This window comes from Chrysemys picta, chromosome 8 (genome assembly GCF_011386835.1).
Source record: "Chrysemys picta bellii isolate R12L10 chromosome 8, ASM1138683v2, whole genome shotgun sequence".
Lineage (NCBI taxonomy): Eukaryota > Metazoa > Chordata > Testudines > Emydidae > Chrysemys > Chrysemys picta.
The window spans coordinates 54,482,017-54,501,471 of record NC_088798.1 but is presented as its reverse complement, the minus strand read 5'-3'; the positions used below and the strand labels follow the sequence as shown (position 1 = coordinate 54,501,471).

General features: G+C 51.6%; 1 protein-coding gene across 3 annotated transcripts in view; it reads right to left on the bottom strand.

The window, feature by feature from the left end:
* The window catches only part of NCF2 (neutrophil cytosolic factor 2), a 29,417-nt gene extending 12,842 nt beyond the window's left edge, over positions 1-16,575 (bottom strand). The window contains exons 1-10 of one of the 3 annotated variants that reach the window (XR_010589773.1): positions 15,942-16,575; positions 14,918-15,000; positions 14,122-14,230; positions 12,316-12,450; positions 10,902-11,009; positions 9,871-9,930; positions 8,381-8,424; positions 6,623-6,764; positions 5,341-5,403; positions 4,580-4,658 (exon numbers count right to left, since the gene is read on the bottom strand). Coding sequence is in view for 2 of the 3 variants with exons in the window: in XM_005290737.4 (XP_005290794.1) it covers positions 4,580-4,658; positions 5,341-5,403; positions 6,623-6,764; positions 8,381-8,424; positions 9,871-9,930; positions 10,902-11,009; positions 12,316-12,450; positions 14,122-14,230; positions 14,918-15,000; positions 15,942-16,115 (997 nt within the window). In the remaining variant the exon portion in view is untranslated. The remainder of the gene's footprint in view (positions 1-4,579; positions 4,659-5,340; positions 5,404-6,622; positions 6,765-8,380; positions 8,425-9,870; positions 9,931-10,901; positions 11,010-12,315; positions 12,451-14,121; positions 14,231-14,917; positions 15,001-15,941) is intronic. The other 2 variants (XM_005290737.4, XM_005290738.4) reach the window with 2 other exon arrangements.
* Between the last annotated feature and the right edge of the window lie 2,880 nt (positions 16,576-19,455).

Here is a 19,455-nt window from a genome sequence, read left to right as displayed (position 1 = left end):
AGGGCTAATTGGTGTGGCTGTCAGCTCTGCTAGCATTGCTGAATGTTACTCTGCTAGTGTCTCTGAAGTACAGATGACTGGAAGAAAGGAGTCTTTTTTTCTGGGAATTTTTAAACACTGCAGACATGTTTAGGTTTTTATGAAAAATTTAACAAATTGTTGGAAAAACTGGTAAATGCTCAAACTAACTCTCATTCTGAAAGAATGCCATTCTTGGTCTTTTTTCATTTAAAAAAAACAAACAAAAAAACCTTTCATCCATTTCTATAGTTCCCTCCTTTCTGAAGGTGGCTTTATTTGGCCGTGGCCTTTGAAAGTGATTGCTCTGTTCCAAACAAGACAGCCAGCTGCCAGTGTCGTGTCCCTGTCCGACACCTGATTATGTTCACAGACAGCTGTGTCTGGCTCTAAAGCAAGTTCAGATGCAGCTGTTTCCACCTGCCCCAAGCCACCATCCAACCCAGTGCAAAGTGGCCCCTCTGCTGACAGTCTGACCAGAGGGCAAGGAGTGACATGGTAGAGGTGGTTCTCCTGCTCAGGATGGAAGCCCCGTTCCAGAGCCTCTGCCTACCCTGCTGCTCCCTGGTTCTGCCTGTTCTGGGGCCATGCAATGCTTCATTCACCAGCACAGCACAGCCCACGATCCAGCTCAGACTAAGGGATTGGTGACTGTTCTTTGTCAATGCTTTATGGGGGGTTGGCTGTCAATAGCCAGGATCTTGTAGGCAGTGGCTAATGACCACTTAGCTTAGAAGTAAGCTTAGGTGTTTGTTTCCTGCTCATGTTAAGCTTTTTAGTCTCCGAAGGTTATGCCACTTCAGGAGTTGCAGCTTCTGTAGGGGCCGGGGGAAATTAAAGTTATGCTGGATATATGAACAGGGTTAAAAGATTTAGAACATAAGACAGGCCATATTGGGTCAGACCAATGGTCCATCTAGCCCAGTGTCCTGTCTTCAGCCAGTGCCGGATGCTTCAGAAGGAATTAACAAAACAGGCAATTATCAAGTGATCCATCCCCTGTTGTCCACTCCCAGCTTCTGCAAGTCAGATGTTTAGAGACACCCAGAGCATGGGGTTGCTTCTCTGATCATCTTGGCTAATAGCTATTGATGGACCTAACTTCAATGAACTTAGCTAATTCTTTTTTGGATTTCACAGCATCCCTGGGCAAAGAGTTCCACAGGTTGACTGTGTGCTGTGTGATGCAGTACTTCCTTATGTTTGTTGTAAACCTGCTGCCTGTTAATTTCATTGGATGACCTCGGTTCTTGTGTTATATGAAGGGGTAAATAACACTTCCCTGTTCATTTTCTCCACACCATTCTTGATTTTATAGACCTCGATCATATACCCTCTTAGTCATCTCTTTTCTCAGATGAATAGTCCCAGTCTTCTTTAATCTCTCCTCATATGGAAGCTGTTCCATACCCTTAATTGTTTTTATTGCCCTTCTTTGTACCTTTTCCAATTCGAACATTTTTTTGAGATAGGGTGATCAGAACTCCACACGGTATTCAAGGTGTGGGCATACTATGGATTTATATAGGGGCATTATTATATGTTCTGTCTTATCTATCCCTTTCCTAATGGTTCCTAACACTGTTAGCTTTTTTGACAGCCACTGCACTTTGAGTGGAGAACACATCTTCAGGTTCCCTGAAGACCTCTGCTAAGACTATGAGTCAATGTAAAAAAAAGTCCCTCTGCAGAGTCCACTGAACATAAGAACAGCCATACTGTATCAGACCAAAAGTCCATCTAACCCAGTATCCTGTCTTCTGACAGTGGCCAATGCCAGGTGCTTCAGAGGGAATGAACAGAACAGGTAATCCATCAAGTGATCCAACCCCTGTTGCCCATTCCCAGTCTCTGGCAACAGAGGCTAGGGACACGATCCCTGCCCTTCCTGGCTAATTGCCATTGATGGACCTATCCTCCATGAATTTATCAAGTTCTTTTTTGAACCCTGTTATAGTCTTGGCCTTCGCAACATCCTCTGGCAAGGAGTTCCATGGGTTGACTGTGCGTTGTGTGAAGAAATACTTCCTTTTGTTTGTTTTAAACCTGCTGCCTATTCATTTCATTTGGTGACCCTTAGTTCTTGTGTTATGAGAAGGAGTAAATAATACTTACTTTCTCTACACCCATCATGATTTTATAGACCTCAATCATATCTCCCCTTAGCCGTCTCTTTTCAAGCTGAAAAGTCCCAGTCTTATTAGTCTCTCCTTATATGGAAGCTGTTCTATGCCCCTAATAATTTTTGTTGCCCTTTTCTGAACCTTTTCCAATTCCAATATATCTTTTTTGAGATGGAGCGACTACAACTGCACTCAATATTCAAGATGTAGGCATACCATTAATTTATATAGAGGCAGTATGATATTTTCTGTCTTATCTGTCCCCTGCTTAATGATTCCCAACATTCTGTTCGCTTTTTTGCCTGTATAATTGGGATTATGTTTTCCAGTGGGCATTACTTTGCATTTATCAACACATTTACATTTGATCTTGATCCTGATCATCCAACTGCAGGCAGCCATCCAAAATTGCATCAAATGAGGCCAAAGATGGTAAGCATTTTTTTGCTGTCTAATACAGGGGTTCTCAAACTTCATTGCATCACAACCCCCTTCTGACAACAAAATTACTACATGACTCCAGAAGGGGGACCAAAGCCTGAGCCCACCCGAGCCCTGAACCTCAGGTGGGGAGGACCTGTAACCTGAGCCCCGTCACCCAGGGCTGAAGCCCTTGGGCTTTGGCTTTGGCCCTGGGCGCAATGGGGCTCGGGCTTCAACTTCAGCCCTGGGTGATGGCGTGGGGCTCAGGCTTTGGCTTCAGTCCTGGGCCCCAGCAAGTCTAACACCACCCCTGGCGACCCCATTTAAATGGGTCGCGATCCACTTTGGGGTCCTGACCCACAGTTTGAGAACTGCTGGTCTAATAGAAAAGCCATTCCAACATTAGAACCCCAGATTAGGATCTTCTAGGGTGCCAACAATGTCTCATATCTGGTCATTCAGACACGACGCTCCCCACAAAATGGTTCAAAGGGTTTGGAATGAACACGCTCACTCATCCTCTTCTCCTCTCAGCCTCACCCTCCACCAGCCTGGCCAGCTTTAAAAAGTGTTAACCACTGTGTCTTAGCACAGCTGAGTGCTTCTGGTCCAGGTCCAACAGGGCTGCTAGCAGCTGACGCCTTACAGCACACAGCTGCTTTCCACTCTGGGGTCAGAGGACGCTGTCTTTGGGCTTGGCGAATGGGACAGTTTCACACCTTCATTCAGCAATTGGAGCCCCCTCCTTCTCCTATCAGGCAAATTCTGGAGAATAGTGTGGAACTGGGGACTCCAGCAGCTTGCAGTGAAGTCAGCCACTGCTGCTGCAAACCTAAGTCCATCTTAAATGGTGCAACATACAGTGACAGAGTGTACAGTCCCAGACAGCCCCAGGAAAGGCAGGCAGCAGCCTGCTATGGGATGGTCTTGTGCTGATTTCCCTGCACTGGGAGGTGAGTGAAGTGGGTTTAGTTCTCAGCTCTGCAAGCTTGGACAAGATACTTAATTTACTCTGTGCCTCAGTTCCCGCTCTGCAGGATGGGGACAACAGCAACTCCTTTGTCTGACTTGTCTATTGAAATTATAAGTAGGGAGTTCGGGACTGTCTGTACAGCACCTCGCACAATGGGCCCCTGATCTCAGTAAGCACCGCTCGGCACTACCACATCACCGATTGTTCTCAGTAATGGTGTCTGAGTGTGCGCACACTGGGGGTGCAGCATTCACCACAGTCCAGACAGCCCTTAGCCAGGCACACTGAGGATCTTTTCTTCTGAGGGAGTAAAATCAGCCTGATTGTCCATACGAGATGGAATTGAAGGTTCAAGCAGCTTTTCAAACATGGCCCTCGTGCCCCCTGTCCCAGCTGCACTGAACAAGCAGTGGGAGTCTCTGAAAGCCCAAGCAGGGGCCAAATACTTTGGAGCAGGGTTCAGAGTCCTGGGAGAGAAGCCCACATTTAAAGCTAAAGCAGCAAGATTGGGTCTAACAGTCCCAACTAACCCCTCAAAGGCAGTGAGTGTCCACAGCGGGCAGCCTGCAAACCATGAGCATCTTCCTCCCAAACATGCCCTGCTTGTACCCAGATGCTGTGCCAGCTCTGGGCCCTGACTTTGTACTGTTCCCCACCAGAGAGACAGGATTTAGGGTGGGAGGTTCTTAAGTGTCCACGTGATTTAGGAGCACACTTTCAAAGTGCTTCTAAGTGACCTGAAGGCTTGTGACAATCCAATTCTCTGTTCTTCTAGTCCATCACCAGTGCTCTGCCATATAAGAATACAAATGACTGTCCCCTGCTCCGGCCTCTCTCTACTGCTCCAACAGCAAATAAGGGCCACACAAGAGCTGCAGCTGGCTGGGACGAATTCCCCCAGTGCAGATACAGCAGAGCAAGGGTATACTGGGGGCTGCAGGAAAGAGGGGGCACTCCATCAGATAGGGTGAAACTAACACAGAGTGCCTGTTCCCACCAGCTACTGCCGTCTCAGTGATCCCCAGGTGCGACGGTCACTGACCTGGTGCTGGAGACCTGGGCTTTTCCGGAGCAGTGGAACTGGGTGGGGCAGGGATGTCCAACTCAGCAGGGGTTTCCTCCTGTGAAGGATGTGACTATAGTTAGTGTTACTATCAGCCGGGGGCAGCACTGGGGCCCTGCTGTCCTGCGTGTGAGATTCCCTTTTAGTACACCGGGCAGAGCTGCTGCTTTGGGATCTTCGGTGGTAGGATCTGGGCCTTGCATCCCTGCTGGGACTCGCTGGCCACAGGGATCTTGGAGGGGTGGTTTGGGTAGCCCTAGCTCAGCTCCCCACCATGTGTGATAGTGCTGCAGTGCTGGGTGGTACCCCTAGGGGACAGTGTGTGCCTGGCAGAGCCTCTACGTCTCTCAATCCATTCAGGTCCTGATGGAGAGCAGGGTGACGAAACACTCGGTCTCCCAGCAGCGCAGGCAATCTCTGGCTACCACACTATGGACCATGGGATCCGCATCTACCGAGGTATATGGACATTCATGAAGGTGGGGTGCCTTGGTCATCCTGATTTGGGGGAGTCCTTGGTGCTCCAGGAGCAATTCATGCAACCCTAGTGAGCATGCAGGGCTGGAGAGCATGAGGCAGTGGGCGCTGGGGGGGTGCTGCAGGCAGGTGCCCCTGCATTCAGTAACAGTGACAGCGCTGTAGGCTCTGGTGAGCTGCAGCATCATTCTCCTGGTGTGAGACACCACTCTGCTGGGAAACATCTATTCCAAAGGGGCTGCTAGTGTGCCAGCCTGGCTTACCCGGACCTGCGGCTGGTTCTGGAGCTCCACGGCCTCAAGGTAGTTACAGGGGACAATCCCTTTCTGTGGGGAGGGGAGACACACAGACAAAAGCAGGAGTGGTTAGGAGGAGACTGCGACAGCATTACGCATTAACGTATGGGTAGAACCACAGGCTGGGAAGGAGCAACTAAACCATGCCCATCAGTCTGGGGGTCTCCTCTACACCTGTAGCCTGGAAGGGCAGCTGCTCTAGAGTTTAGATTTGTTTCTTGTGGCCTCTTCCAGTTCAGAGAGGTGTCTGAGCAGCCTGGAGCTGAACCTACTGTCCCAGGAGGAGGATCATCTAAGAACAGGGAGCATGCCCCCCCTGCATGGTATCTGATCAGATAGCAACCAACCTGCTCTTGGTGGCCTTTCTTAGACAGCTCGCACTTCTGTGTCACGGAGCTAGTGTGGGCTGACACAGCCTGGGGCTAGTGCCCGAGACTGCTTTCATGCGAGGGATCTGGCTGCAGGTGCAACCTCAGGGCTCTTGCACTTTGAGTGAGGGATGCATCTGAGGGCAAGGCGGGGCTTGGATGGCCTTTTGAAGGTCACTAACAATTGATGGGGGGAGGTGCTGAATGAGACCAGCTGTACAGGAAGGAAGTGTGGTCAGGCCTTGGCGATGAGAGGCCGGCATCCCCTTCCTGGCTCTGCCACTCGCTTGCTGCTTCACTGTGGGCAAGTCATTTTGTGACTTCCGCTTCCCCACCTGTAAAACAGGGACCTCCCAGGGGTGGCGTGATGGGTACTGTTAAAGTGCATGGGGTGCGCTGTAGAAATGCAGGGCCGAGGGAGCAGCTAGTGGGGATGCAAGGAACAAGCTATGGATCCCACAGTGAGAAGGTGGGTGGAAATGCCCTGCAGGGGCCAGACAGCCTGAGGTGGGGCTGGGGCGGGTGAACAAGGCAGTCTGTGCTCAGATGCTGGCTGATGGAATTAGAGGATGCCAGGAAACAGCTCCCTCAGGGAGTTGTAGCAGGGAAGGATCCTACCAAGCCTAGAAACATGTCTGTGTTTGCAGCACTTTGCAGGCTGCAGTGAGGACCCTAAAGCACATGGGTCAGGTACCAGGCCCCAGCAGAAAAGCTATGACATACAAAGCAACCCAGCAAACCCACCCAGCAACTGGGGCCTGGCAGTGCCCCATAGAGGTCAGTGGGGGCTTTGGCATTGCCTTCAATGGAGCAGGAGCAGGCCCGTAGCAAGTGCCAGCACTGGCCTGGCAAAGCCCACGTGTGGAATGGGCTCTAAGTACCTTCCCGTTGAACATAACGGTGGCCCAGTTGTCCTTCCCCTTCGTCAGGACAAAGACAATGTTTCCCGGCAGGACTTGCAGCTCCTCTGCGGTCTCGGGCGTGAACTCGAACAGCACACGGTGAGGCTCCCCTTCCAGGGCCCTAGATGGGGAAGCAATGGCTGGGTCAGCTGGGAAGAGTGCTGCTGCCTTCCTTAGCTTTGTCTTGGATCTTTTGTTCTCCTGGGCCTGTCCCCTTCTCCCTCTGTTTCTAGTGGCTGAGGCTGTCACAATTACTATGTCAGAAGAACCTCGTCCTCCCTCACCCTATCTGCTCATTTTACCCCATTAGCTCTTCAGTGGGAGAACAGAGAGCTGGATTTTGGCCCGATGCACCCCTCACCGTGGTATCGAAGCACTAAGTACATCATCCCCATATACCTCCAAGCACTATACAAAGCAGGTAAGTAGTAAGTATCATTACCTGGCTCCATTTTATAGATGGGGAAACTAAGGCACATAGTGGCAAAGTGACTCGCCAAAGGTCATTCAGGAGGTCAGTGGCAGGACTGAGAAGAAAGCCCAGGACTTCTGCCTCCCGGTTTAATGCCCCACACTGCCTCCCATAAGCAAACTAAGAGCTGATTGCACAGTGTCCTCCAGGAGCTGATATGAGAGGCAGCAGGAATCCTTGACTCTGGGAGCCCGGGCGCCATTTGAGGGCAGTAATGAAGCTGAGCGTTTGATCTGCAGAGGGAGTGCCTGGGAACTGGAGTCGGTGAAGGAATAAATATGGCCACCCCACAAGCCCTTTCTCTGAATACAGCCAGGCTCCTGTTTCCCTGCTTAAGCCCCTTGTCACGTTAAGCCTTTTATCTATGGCAGTTTTCAATGTGTGGCCTTTCACCAGAGGGAGCTGCAGTGTTTTCTCAAGGTGGGAATACAAGCACTGTGGCTAAGGAGAGGCGAGAGCAATCCTGCCTCTCTAGTATCAGAGCAAAACGCGCTGTAGGACTCCTGGAGACCGTGAGGGCCTGTCAGCGTCCTGTGCTCTTCTGCAGCGTGTCTTCACGCTGCCGGGGGATAGCTCAGGTTAGGAGAACAGGAAACCCCTCTGCTGCTTCAGCACAGTTGGTACGTAAAGCACGAGGCTGGGGGAGCTCAGCTATAAAGAGTAAAGAGCAGCTGGCCCCAGCGCTCTGGTAAAGAGCATGTGGTTTTCCATGGCACTTCAGGGAGTCATAGGTTGAGCCCCTCTGAAGGCAGAACTGCATATGATTGCATATGATAAATTAGGATGGAAGTTGCTAGGTTAGGCAAACAGAAACGTGATGTTTGTGCTGTTGCAATGGGGCTCGTGTCTGATGCCATCTCTCACCCTCCCCCCACACGCAGTCTCCTCACTCCTTCCATCGCTCACTCAGACTGCATCCCCAAAGCACACGGGACAGTAGATAGGGAGCTGAACCTATCTGGCATTACAGCTGTAAGTTACCGACTCCTGTTAGGGGTGGCATTGTTCTGAATGCAACCAGCACCAGAACTGGAGGAAATCCAGTATCTAATATAGAGCGAGTGTGCGTGTGACATGGCCAGTCTGGGAGCTGTAACTGCACAGAGCCTCGGTACTGGGACAGGTGCTACACACATTACTACTATTCTGCTTTTATATAGGACCAGTCATCTGAGCCTTGTGCAGCACCTTGCATAAACTGATGCCTCCCACCCCCCTACCCGCCCCCGACTTTGTTTAACTCCCCTAGACTTTGTTTAACTCACCGGAGGATTTCTGGCGTCTTTGGTCTGGGTGGAGGGCCAGGCGTCTGTAAACAAACAAACAGAACTTAAATAAGCCTGCTGGTTTCGTCTCTCTGCAAAAGGAATCGCTCCAGGCTCCTAACACATCTCTTGCCCTTCTCGGGATGTTTCCTTTCTCCTAATATAGACCAGCAATTTAATACTGGCAATGGCACGATCTCTGTTCCCCTCTCAGTGCAGCCCAACCCTTTATTTGCCCCCAGGACCATTGCTGTGATTTGGGCAGCCAGCTCAGGAGATGTTCATAATGTCACTTTGGCTCATTCCCCTAAGGGTCTGTCTACACTGCAATTAGACACCTGCGGCTGGCCTGTGCCAACTGGCCTGGGCTGAGGGGCTGTTTAATTGCAGTGTAGACGCTCAGGCTGCAGCCTGAGCTCTGGGATCCTCCTACCTTGCATGGTTCTAGATCCCTGCTCCAGCTGAGCCCAAACATCTACTCCGCAATTGAACAGCCCCTTAGCCCAAGCCCCGTGAGCCCGAGTCAGCTGGCACGGGCCAGCCACAGGGATCTAACTGCAGCTTAGAGAGACCCTAAGAGGGCACAATTTAACCCAGAGCCCTTCAGCCACTTCATTGTTTGTTCTAATATGCAGCACCATGCACTCACCTGCTCATGAATTTCAGCTGCCATCGTGGTGCTTAGCTTTGCTAGGCCCTTCTGCAGCACTACACAATCTCCTCTAGTCTTAAACCAAATCATTTTGGACCCTTAGCCAATTTTACCACCTCTTCCAAGAGCTCTGCTACATTAAATATGATCATACTACTGAACGGTAGGGAAACCTGCTATCAGCCTCTTGCCATAGTGGGAACGGCCCGCTTATGCTTGCAGTGGAGCTGTTTCAGTTCCCAAGAGAACATACGCCTGCTGGCCCTGTGGTTACCTCACTTCCTTGATAATCTTTCAAGGAACTTTAATGAAAGCCTCTTGGTGGCTCACGAGTCTGAACAGGTGGAATGGCCTGAGAAGCAGCAAATGACAGCTGAAGGCCTAGTGGGGAGGTGTGTTTGTCAGGAAACTGAGGCTGGCAGGAGGGAGAGAGAAGGAGGGAAAATAACAGCTGAACCATCCGGGTCCTGTTGGATTTCCTGCAAGTTGTTGAAAATCAACTTCACACGCAGGGTGTGTGGATGCTACAATCAGGTGTGACTGCCGCATGTGTGGACATAACCAAACTAGCACTGCTCTAGTTAGCTTGCATCACAGTGGAAGTGACGCCACAGCAGCACGGGTTATATGGTGCCACCCAGGATGCTGGGTATGGGCTGGAGGAGCTAGCCCGGGCTGCCGCCTGTGCCATCACTGCTGCTGCTGTTTGAGCTAACGAGGTCAAATCTAGCTGCTGTGTCATCTGTGACTGCAGTGCAGACACGTGCACACGTTCTCTCATTGGCAGCACTTGCTGTATTGTGCTAAGCGTGTTACGACGCACCCAATGCTGCCTCACCTGTAGCTGAAGGGGAGCAAACCCTGAAAAACTATCCTTGTCGACGACAGACGCCACGACCTGCAGACAAAGAGGGGAAAGGTCGTTACTTGGTTCTTCTCTGGCTTTCCCCAGCTCCCACTCCCTTTCCTGCCCCCTTGCTCCCACGCTTTTGCTTGCTACTCACTGTAATCTAATCTTCCCATGGCCCTGACTCTCCAGCTTTGGAAAATCCCTGCTAACTGCTCCAATTCCCATGTATTCCTGACCCAACCGCCATGGGGGCCGCTGTTCCGCTAATGGTTCTAACACCCAGCCCTGGTTCAAGAGCAGCCGTGTCTTCAGGCTAAACACTTTTAACTGCGCTGCAGGGCACCTCTCCCGGGAGTGAGCTCTCAGGCCTGAGCCTTGCCCCTGGAGCACTGAAAGGGACACTGGTGGCTTAAAATTTAGCTATATTTGTAGCCTGAGCTTCTCAAAGCAGCTGGAGAGAGCTAGGTTCCCAGCTCCCTTTCAGTGTGATTTTGGTCCTTAACTCCCTTAGGCTATTTTGAAAATCCTGGCCTTGGAAACCAAACGCCCTTACGTGCATTACTGACAGCCCCTGGGAGCACTGGAGCTGACAGGCTGTTGGTTGGCTGATCTGCTTTGCACCTCAGCTGCTGCTGGTTTATTTTCTGGCTCAGGCAGTGGCAAGGGAATTGGCCATTCGCTTCCCGGTTCTCACGGGCTAGGTCAGTGCCGCAGTGTTTGGCTCTCACGCACTGAAGGGGCCTGAAAACATGGTCGCACACAGGCCAGTTTTCTTGTTTTATTCATGCAGCTTCCAAATTTTAAAATGGATTTCTACTGATTTCCCTCCCCCTACAAGTGGCTGAGTCCCTCAGGGCAGGGACATCTGCAATTCCCTGTTCTCCTCTGTACTGCCAAGACTCAACCAATAATAAAGAAGTAGTGATCCCTAGGCAGAGGCCAGCGAGTTGGCTCCTGTGACCCACAGCCCGTCTTGAGAAAACAGCATGTTCATTCCTCCCCGTTGTAGAATTTCCTACCGTAGCTTTTCCCAGGTAATCCTTCTTCTCCAGCTGAGCCACTTGCTTTTCATTTGGCCTAAACAGCTTCCCTGGAGGAATCGCCACCGGCTCAAAGAGTCTATGCTTCTGCAGCACACAGAAATCACAGTGCTTTTCAGGGATATGTGGGGAGAACACAGCTCGCTCCAGCATTGCCTGTCTTCTGTTTTTCTGTTTAACTCTCTCCATGTAAACTCAACCCAATTGCCCCATTTGTGTCGACCCCAGCTCCCCCAACCTCACTCAATCCAGCCACCCCCTCCTCACAATCCCTGCTCAATCCAACTGTCCCGTGCCCCACAACCCCACTCAATCCAGCCGCCCCCTCCCCACAGCCCCTGCTCAATCCAACCACTACCTCCCCACAACCTCCACTCAATCCAGCCGCCCCCACCACAGCACCTCCTCAATCCAACCACTCCCTCCCCACAACCCTCACTCAAACCAACCTCCCCCTCCCCACAACCCCAACTCAATCCAGCCACCCCCTCTCCACAGCCCCTGCCCAACCACTCCCTCCCCACAACCCCAACTCAATCCAGCCGCCCCCTCTCCACAGCCCCTGCCCAACCACTCCCTCCCCACAACCCCCACTCAATCCAGCCGCCCCCACCACAGGCCCTGCTCAATCCAACCGCCCCCTCCCCACAAACCCCACTCAATCCAACCACCCCCTGCCCGCAACCCCGCTCAATCCAACTGTCCCCTGCCGCACAACCCCACTCAATCCAGCCGCCCCCTCCCCACAGCCCCTGCTCAATCCAACCACTACCTCCCCACAACCCCCACTCAATCCAGCCGCCCCCACCACAGCACCTCCTCAATCCAACCACTCCCTCCCCACAACCCTCACTCAAACCAACCGCCCCCTCCCCACAACCCCAACTCAATCCAGCCACCCCCTCTCCACAGCCCCTGCCCAACCACTCCCTCCCCACAACCCCCACTCAATCCAGCCGCCCCCACCACAGGCCCTGCTCAATCCAACCACTACCTCCCCACAACCCCCACTCAATCCAGCCACCCCCACCACAGCACCTCCTCAATCCAACCACTCCCTCCCCAAAGCCCTCACTCAAACCAACCGCCCCTCCCCACAACCCCCACTCAATCCAACCGCCCCCTCTCCACAGCCCCTGCCCAACCACTCCCTCCCCACAGCCCCTGCTCAATCCAACCACCCCCTCCCCAAAATCCCTGCTCAATCCAGCCATCCCCTCCCCACAACCCCCGCTCAATCCAGCCACCCTCTGCCCGCAACCCCCACCCAATCCAACTGTCCCCCGGCCCATAACCCCGCTCAATCCAACTGTCCCCCTACGGGTCCCTAGCTTTTCAGTGTGAGCCTAGATAGGAAAAGACCCACTGAGCAATCCCTAGTGTTATTCTTTACCAAGATGGCTTCCATCGCCCTGTCAATCTTGTTGTGCCGGGGCTCAGTCTTCATGCTTATCGCCAGTGTCAGATGCTCTTCAGCTTTTCTCCAGTCCTCCAGCTTGGCATAGAGCAGGGCTATGTTATACAACACCTGCAAGGTCAACAGGTAGCAGAGAATGGGCGATCTCCACTGACCCACTCCCACCGCAGAGCAGTGGCCTATGCCAGAGGGGAGGATGCAGACCTGCGATGGCCCACGTTACTGCATATGGCACCCGCTGCCTGAGGACGCTGCTGAGGGGTTTGCTTGTCCTTGCATCCCAAAGGAGGATCCAGAAAGCCTCTCTGAAGGCAATGAGGGGGGAGTGTGTTTGAGGGGGGAGAAGAGGACTTCCTTCTCTTTGTAACGATTCTGCTTCCTGCTTGTAACCTTCCTTACAATGATCACGCTCTTTACCCAAGGGCCATGTGACTTGCTCTCACCAGGGCCAACTCATCTCCCTTTTCAGGGCGATTTGGATACAAAGAGAAGCTAGTTTTACATCTCTAAAGTTACCGGTCCTAGTGAACAGTCTTCAGTAATCAACCCCCTAGGTCCCTACGCTCTGCAGGCCAAATCCTGACTTTGTCCAGCTCTGTGAGGCAGAACCTGCCTAGCTGTGAACTCCTGCTTTGAATCCTCATGGGATTTGAATCCCAAGGGAGTCTAGGGAAGATGCCCCTTTCCTCCAGGGGTGGTGTCTCCACACTGCCTAATTGCCAGATGATAATCAGTAGGGCCCTACCAAATTCACGGTCCATTTTGGTCAATTTCACAATCACAGGATTTTAAAAATCATAAATTTCACGATTTCAGATATGTATTTAAATCTGAAATTTCACGGTATTGTAACCACGGGGGGGTCCCAACCCAAAACCGAGCCGTGGGGGGGGGAGGGGTCAGAAAGCTATTGTAGGGAGGTCACAGTATTGCCAGTCCTACTTCTGTGCTGCTGCCTTCAGAGCTCAGCAGCTGGAGGGAAGCTGTTGGTCAGGCACCCACCTCTGAAGGCAGTGCCACTGCCAGCAGCAGCGCAGAAGTAAGAGAGGCAATACCATACCATGCCACCCTCACTTCTGCTCTGCTGCTGGCAGCGGCTCTGCCTTCAGAGCTGGGCTCTTGGCCAGCAGCCGCCGCTCTCCAGCCGCCCAACTCTGTCAACTCTGGTCTTCCCTACAATAGCCAGATTTCACAGGGGAGATCAGATTTCACAGTCCATGATGCATTTTTCACAGGCATGAATTTGGTAGGGCCCTAATAATCAGGGTAGAGAGGATGATGTCTCAGGGAAAGCAGTGCTGCCCCGGTCTCCCACCATGGTGGTGGGAGAGATGGGGCTCATCCCTGACTGACTGACAGAGAAGAGCCCAGGCTGCAGACAGATCCTCAGCTTCTCACCCCAGAGCTGAGTCCCCGGGAAGGAGTGTGGCCCTAAGCCAGCCCTCACTGGTTATCACGAGGTGATCTCAGTCTTTTTTTTAACCTAGGAACCACAATATCATGCACAAAGGATTGTGGGAGTTTGGTCATGGGGGTGGAACTGGTGTTGCTGGGTGAGGTGGGGCTTGTGAGACAGGTGCATGTGCTAGGGGTCCTACCAGCTCTGGGATTTTGCTGCTTTCTCAGCCGCTGTGCTGACTGTGTGTCCCCTGGTGACCCACTTCTCTGTTGCATCCACTGGCTGAGTGGCGCTGGGTTAGCAACCCCATTCCTTCACCTCCCATGGGCTTCCCAGCTGCCCTCGCTTGTCTCAAAGGCTCCCAGCCCCTGCACGCGCCTCACCTCACAAGCAAACAGTCTGAATGGCAGCCCCAGGATCTTGTAGTCTATCAGCAGGTTCCCTCGCAGCAGGACCAACACCTCTTTAAAATCCTCAATGGCCAATTCGTAGCTGTCAGGCAAAGAAAGGTGATAATCCATCAGGGCACGGCTCTGTGCTAGTCTGGCTGCCTGTCAACCTTCAAGCCCACAGAGTCCTGCTCTAGCCCTGAGTTGCCCTAAGATGACCCCGCCAGCCCGTAGAATACTAATGGCCTTTTACCATTACCCAAGGCCTGGGGCTGTTTGGAGTCATTCACGTGAGATATGGCTGCCTCAAGGGTCTCAGATGTCAGAATCTCTTGGCGCGAGTGCGTCCCCCTCCTCCTGGCCCATCACAGTTTGCCAGCCCTAGGACTCTGAGGTCTGTGCCTCTCACCTCCATCCACGCTATTTTAAAAGCCACAATCAGAGTTAATAGTATTGTCATTGCCCTAAGCGCTGCACAATGTGAGGCCACGCCCTGAAGGTTTTAGTTGTGTGTCTCCCCCATTGTCTTTGTCTTCTGCGGGGGGGCCTTTGAAGACACTGGGGTATTCCCCAGGCTCCCATACCTGTTCTCAACCCACTAGTCCTCTGCCTCTAAGCAAGAGAAAATGTTTAGCTTGGGAGGTGTACCCCAGCCCCAGTTACTCACCTTTGGCATCACAACAGCATTGACTTGCCAAATGACTGTTCTCAGCCAGTTGGGAACCAGGAAATGGCTCTGCCTAGAGGCAGCATGAACCCCCCGATTCTGGAGAGTGTGCCCAACACTTACTTCTCTCTCCTGTAAAACACTGTCCCACGCTGGAAATAGGCCACGGCTAAGTGCTTGTCACAGTTAATGCTCCTGGCAAACGCCTGCAGAGAGCAGAAGGTGGTTCATACACGGTACAGACAGACTGGCGGAGAGCGGCAGAGGGAGACCGGCCATTGAGTGCGAGGCTAGGGATCAGGGAGGAGTCCTAGAGCGATGCAGAGCAATGGAACATGCTGTGGAGAGACACTCGCCCTGGGCTGGGGTGAGGCATGAGGGCATAGCCACCGGGGAAGAGGCTAAATGAGGGGTGAATAAGAAAGGGGAACATGGAGAGAAGCAAGACAAGGGAGGGGTTGCCTCCTCCTCCTCTGTTACATGCCTGCTGTATTTCTCCTGACCAGTGTTTCTGATGCCCCAAGGGGAGACCAGAGGTGGTCAGGAAATTGTCAGGAAAGGCCTCTTAGGTCCACGGTGGAATTTCTGGACCCCCCACAGCTCTCCACTATAGCCAATAGCCGGGTGGTTAGGGCACTCGCTGGGAACCTGGAGAGCTAGGTTCAAGTCCCTGCTCTGAATCAGGAAAACCATTTCCTGCCTGGATCTTGCTGGGACCCATGCACTAGCTGAATTTCAGTAGGGCAGAAGGAATGAACTGGGCGAACTGATGCACCGTAGTTGTCTCCCTGTGTCTTTCTAACCAGTTGCTTTGTCCCTGCATGTTGGTGTGTTCCACTCGGGGAATGCTCCATATGGCCCCCTACATTGGGGTGTCAATCTACCCTGCTCCTCCCCCCGCACTGCACCCAGTCTGGCCAGTTTGCCAGCCACCCCCTTGGATTTGTGCTGAGTGCCCTTCTGCATGTCAGGCTACAGATCAAGCCAGGTGTTGGACCTACTTGTCTGCAAGTCGTCCCATCGGCCAGTCTACACTCCTTAGTCGCTCCATGTTTCAGCCTGTCTGGCAGAGCAGTCTGGGCTTGTACCCTGTTGTACGTCAGTCAGACTGGCCTGTGAAAAGGGGCCAGTAACAGGAGTGACTCACCTGCTCTGCCTCAGCCAAATTCCCCAGGATCAGGTGGATGCAGCCAATGTTAAAGCAGAGTTTGGAAGGGGGATTCTGCACTGAGGTGAAAGCATTCAGCGCAGCTGTCCAGTCCTTGCGGTCTGTAGCACACACTCCCTCGTTCCACAGTCGGATGGTCTCAGCCAGAGACATGGTGCGGCAGCGGCCTGCAGTGGAGTAAAGACGGCCTCCCCTTGCTTCAGCCCTTCTTTGCTCTTTACAGTCACGAGGCCACTCTGCACTTCTCCTGCTTGTACTTCTGTGTTTCCTCTGGCTCTGGAGCCAGCAGTGTTGCAAACCAATCAGGAAGTGTCCCCACTGGTAGTTGCTGACACAACCCTGCTGAGATGGGGAAGTAGAGCAGATGCTGGCCAAGGTGAATTATTTTTCTTAACACATTCTTGATGTGTCACTCTAAATCCTCACCCACTGCTGCCCCTCACTTCTTTAGACTTTGCTTTCTGGGGATCTTCATCTGAAGTCATGTGGGCCCGTCAGCTGGATGTTTGTGACTGGGGGATTGTGCTTGTCACAGTGAGTCTGTTAGTGAACTTGTGGCTGAGTCACAGAGCACTGACAATGCATCCTGGACGAATTAGGGCATCAGGACTGCTCAGTGCAGTGCCAGGATCCCCCTCGAAAGGTAGCCTGCAGTGTCTCCACCATTTCCCAGGAAAGCTCCTAGCAGCAGCTTGGTGCTGGTTGCACCCTCTTCTCTGCCCTCCAGGAGTGGGAAGGGGAAGTGCAGCCCCTCTAGCAGGCTCGGAGGTGAAATGCTGCGGTGTGTTTGCAGCAGTCCTGGGACAAGGCCTGTCGGTGTGGCTTTGGCTGAACTGAGCCAGCCTGCAACGGCTTCTTCCCAGGCATTAAAATTCTATAACTCCTGCTTTAAATCTGCTTTTTTCCCACATTATCACTCTCCCAAAGAACTCACTCCAATTATTGCCTTTTGACTGCCCCGGAAGCTGACACCCTCAGCCATGCAATTACTACAGTCCCATGACTCCACCTCTCCTTCGTCCTGTGCTTCAAGTGTACCTGTCCCATTGAGAGCAGGGCAGATCGGATCTTTCTAGAGCTTTGCTCAAGCGCATGCAACTTCTTTCTACATGGGAAAGAATTGTTTCTTCTCCTTTTTCTGTGCATTGCGTTCTTCCTGGCTCAGGTACTAGTGTAACGCCGACAGACCTCGGTCGTCGGCAGGTAGGATTGAACTGGGGACCTCTGGAGCTTAGTGCATGAGCCTCTACTGCATGAGCTAAAAGCCACCTGGCTGTTAGCTAAGGCTGTAGAGGAAACTCATTTTATCTCTCTCCCACTAAGTGGTCTCAGTGCCACTCGATGGGACAGAACACCACACCCAGTAGGTGTGTAGGTTACACTAGCTCTGTCTGGGCCTATAGGTTTCCTCACAAGACAAGAAAGGCAGGGCAGCAGATTGACAGAGGTCTTCAGAGGCTGTGAATTTGGCCCCTTTCACCAGCACTAAATTGACCGGAAGGGAGGCAGTACGGACCAGTGCAGAGAGAATTAACCTGAGAGTCAAGTGACCTGCATTCTGTTCCCAGCTTTGCCAGTTACTGTATCTCTGTATAAATAAATAAATAAATAAAATAAATTAATGGAGATATCCTATCTCCTAGAACTGGAAGGGACCTTGAAAGGTCATTGAGTCCAGCCCCTGCCTTCACTAGCAGGACCAAGTATTGATTTTGCCCCAGATCCCTAAGTGGCCCCCACAAGGATTGAACTCACAACCCTGGGTTTAGCAGGCCAATGCTCAAACCACTGAGCTATCCCTCCCCCCCAGGATATGTATCCTTGGGCATATTACTGTATCTCCATGCCTCAGTTTCCCCAGCTTTAAAATAGGGATATTTATATTTAGCTTTCTTTCTAAAATATTGTGAGATCAGGGGATACAGAAGAGCTATGAGTTGTTTTTAAAGCTCCAGCAACTTGGCTACAGCCTAAGTAACTCTTATGCAGCCAATCCTGTTGGAAATTCTTTTGTCCGATTTCTGCTTTTGAGAGTGGGTGGCGGGGGGAAATCTGTACTCCTGAGAAACAATGACTCATTTTTAATCAGAAACACAATACAAAGCATCTCCAACCCACCAGCTCTCTCTCTCGCCTCTGGCTCTCAGGTTACAAGCTGAGCCCCTGTCAGCATCTACTCAGGCACAGCCAGCTCTTGTGGGATCACTATAGCAACCCCGAGCAACACAAAGGGGACTGTGATCTTCTTGTGCCTCAGGAAAGGCGAAGTGAAGTCTGCGAGCAGGTGAAGTGACGTGGAAGGAAAGGAATGGGAAAACAAACTTAGAAAGTATGGAAACTCTCCTCTGCAGGGCCTGTTGTTGTCTTTTGTACAAGAGTAATTTAAAACTCACGGACAGTTCTTGTTTAAAATGGACATTTAAATGCTCAGAGGCAGCAAACCCTGCTCCCTACTTCCTCCTTCCCATTCCTTCAATCTTCTGCCTCTAAATGCATGGCAGACTGTTATTTCCTGGAGCATTTCACACTGGATTACAGATCCCAAAAGGCACTGCACTGGTACTTGGAAGCCCTCTGTTCTACTCCTGGCGCTGTCACTGACTTGCTCTGTGACACTGGCCAAGTCACTTCACCTCTCTGTTCTGTCCCTCAGCTTTTCCTTCCAGTCTTTGTCCATCCTATCTGTGGAGGCGGTAAGCTCTGCTAGTGCTTGGGGTTCTGATCTCAGTTGGAGCCTCTAGGTGCTACTGTAATATAAATAACTTTTCCAAATGGGGAGCATTACTACAAACATAGATGTTTGATTGCAATTAGGGTGACCAGATGTCCCGATTTTATAGGGACAGTCCCGATTTTTGGGTCTTTTTCTTATATAGGCTCCTATTATCCCCCACCCCCTGTCCCAATTTTTCACATTTGTTATCTGGTCACCCTAATTGCAATGGACCAGGAGCTTTATCCATGTGAGTGGTAACTTTTCTTATGCAACAACAACTGAAAGAAAGGTGAGAGCATCTGAAAGGTACAGACACACTACGATGCACACAGCCACCTTCATTCTAGTCTATCTATTTTTCCTCTATTAAAACAAAAAGTAAGCAACCAACAAACCCCAGCTGGTCTGAGTTTATCTCAGCGTCTAGTGCCAGAGCCGGTATCACTTCCTCTTGGCACCTACTGAACGTGATTTATATGGTATAATCTTTTTCGTTCTACTTCATGGTAAATTTTCAAGGAGACCAAGCAATTCAGTACAGTAGCATTTTGCCCCTCTTAGAATACAGGACAAACATTGAGCTTCAAAGCACCCTGGTGAGAAAGCTAAGGCTATATAGGGCCTACTGAAATGCAGCCACTTCTGGGGATAGAATGAGGCAGCTGCTTTAAGTGTACACAGCAGCCAAACACAATAGCTGATTATTATTAACTCTCAGACTGGTAAAAGGGGAGGGATGTAGAGCAATGGAAACTGAAACCTGCTGCCAAGTGCTCT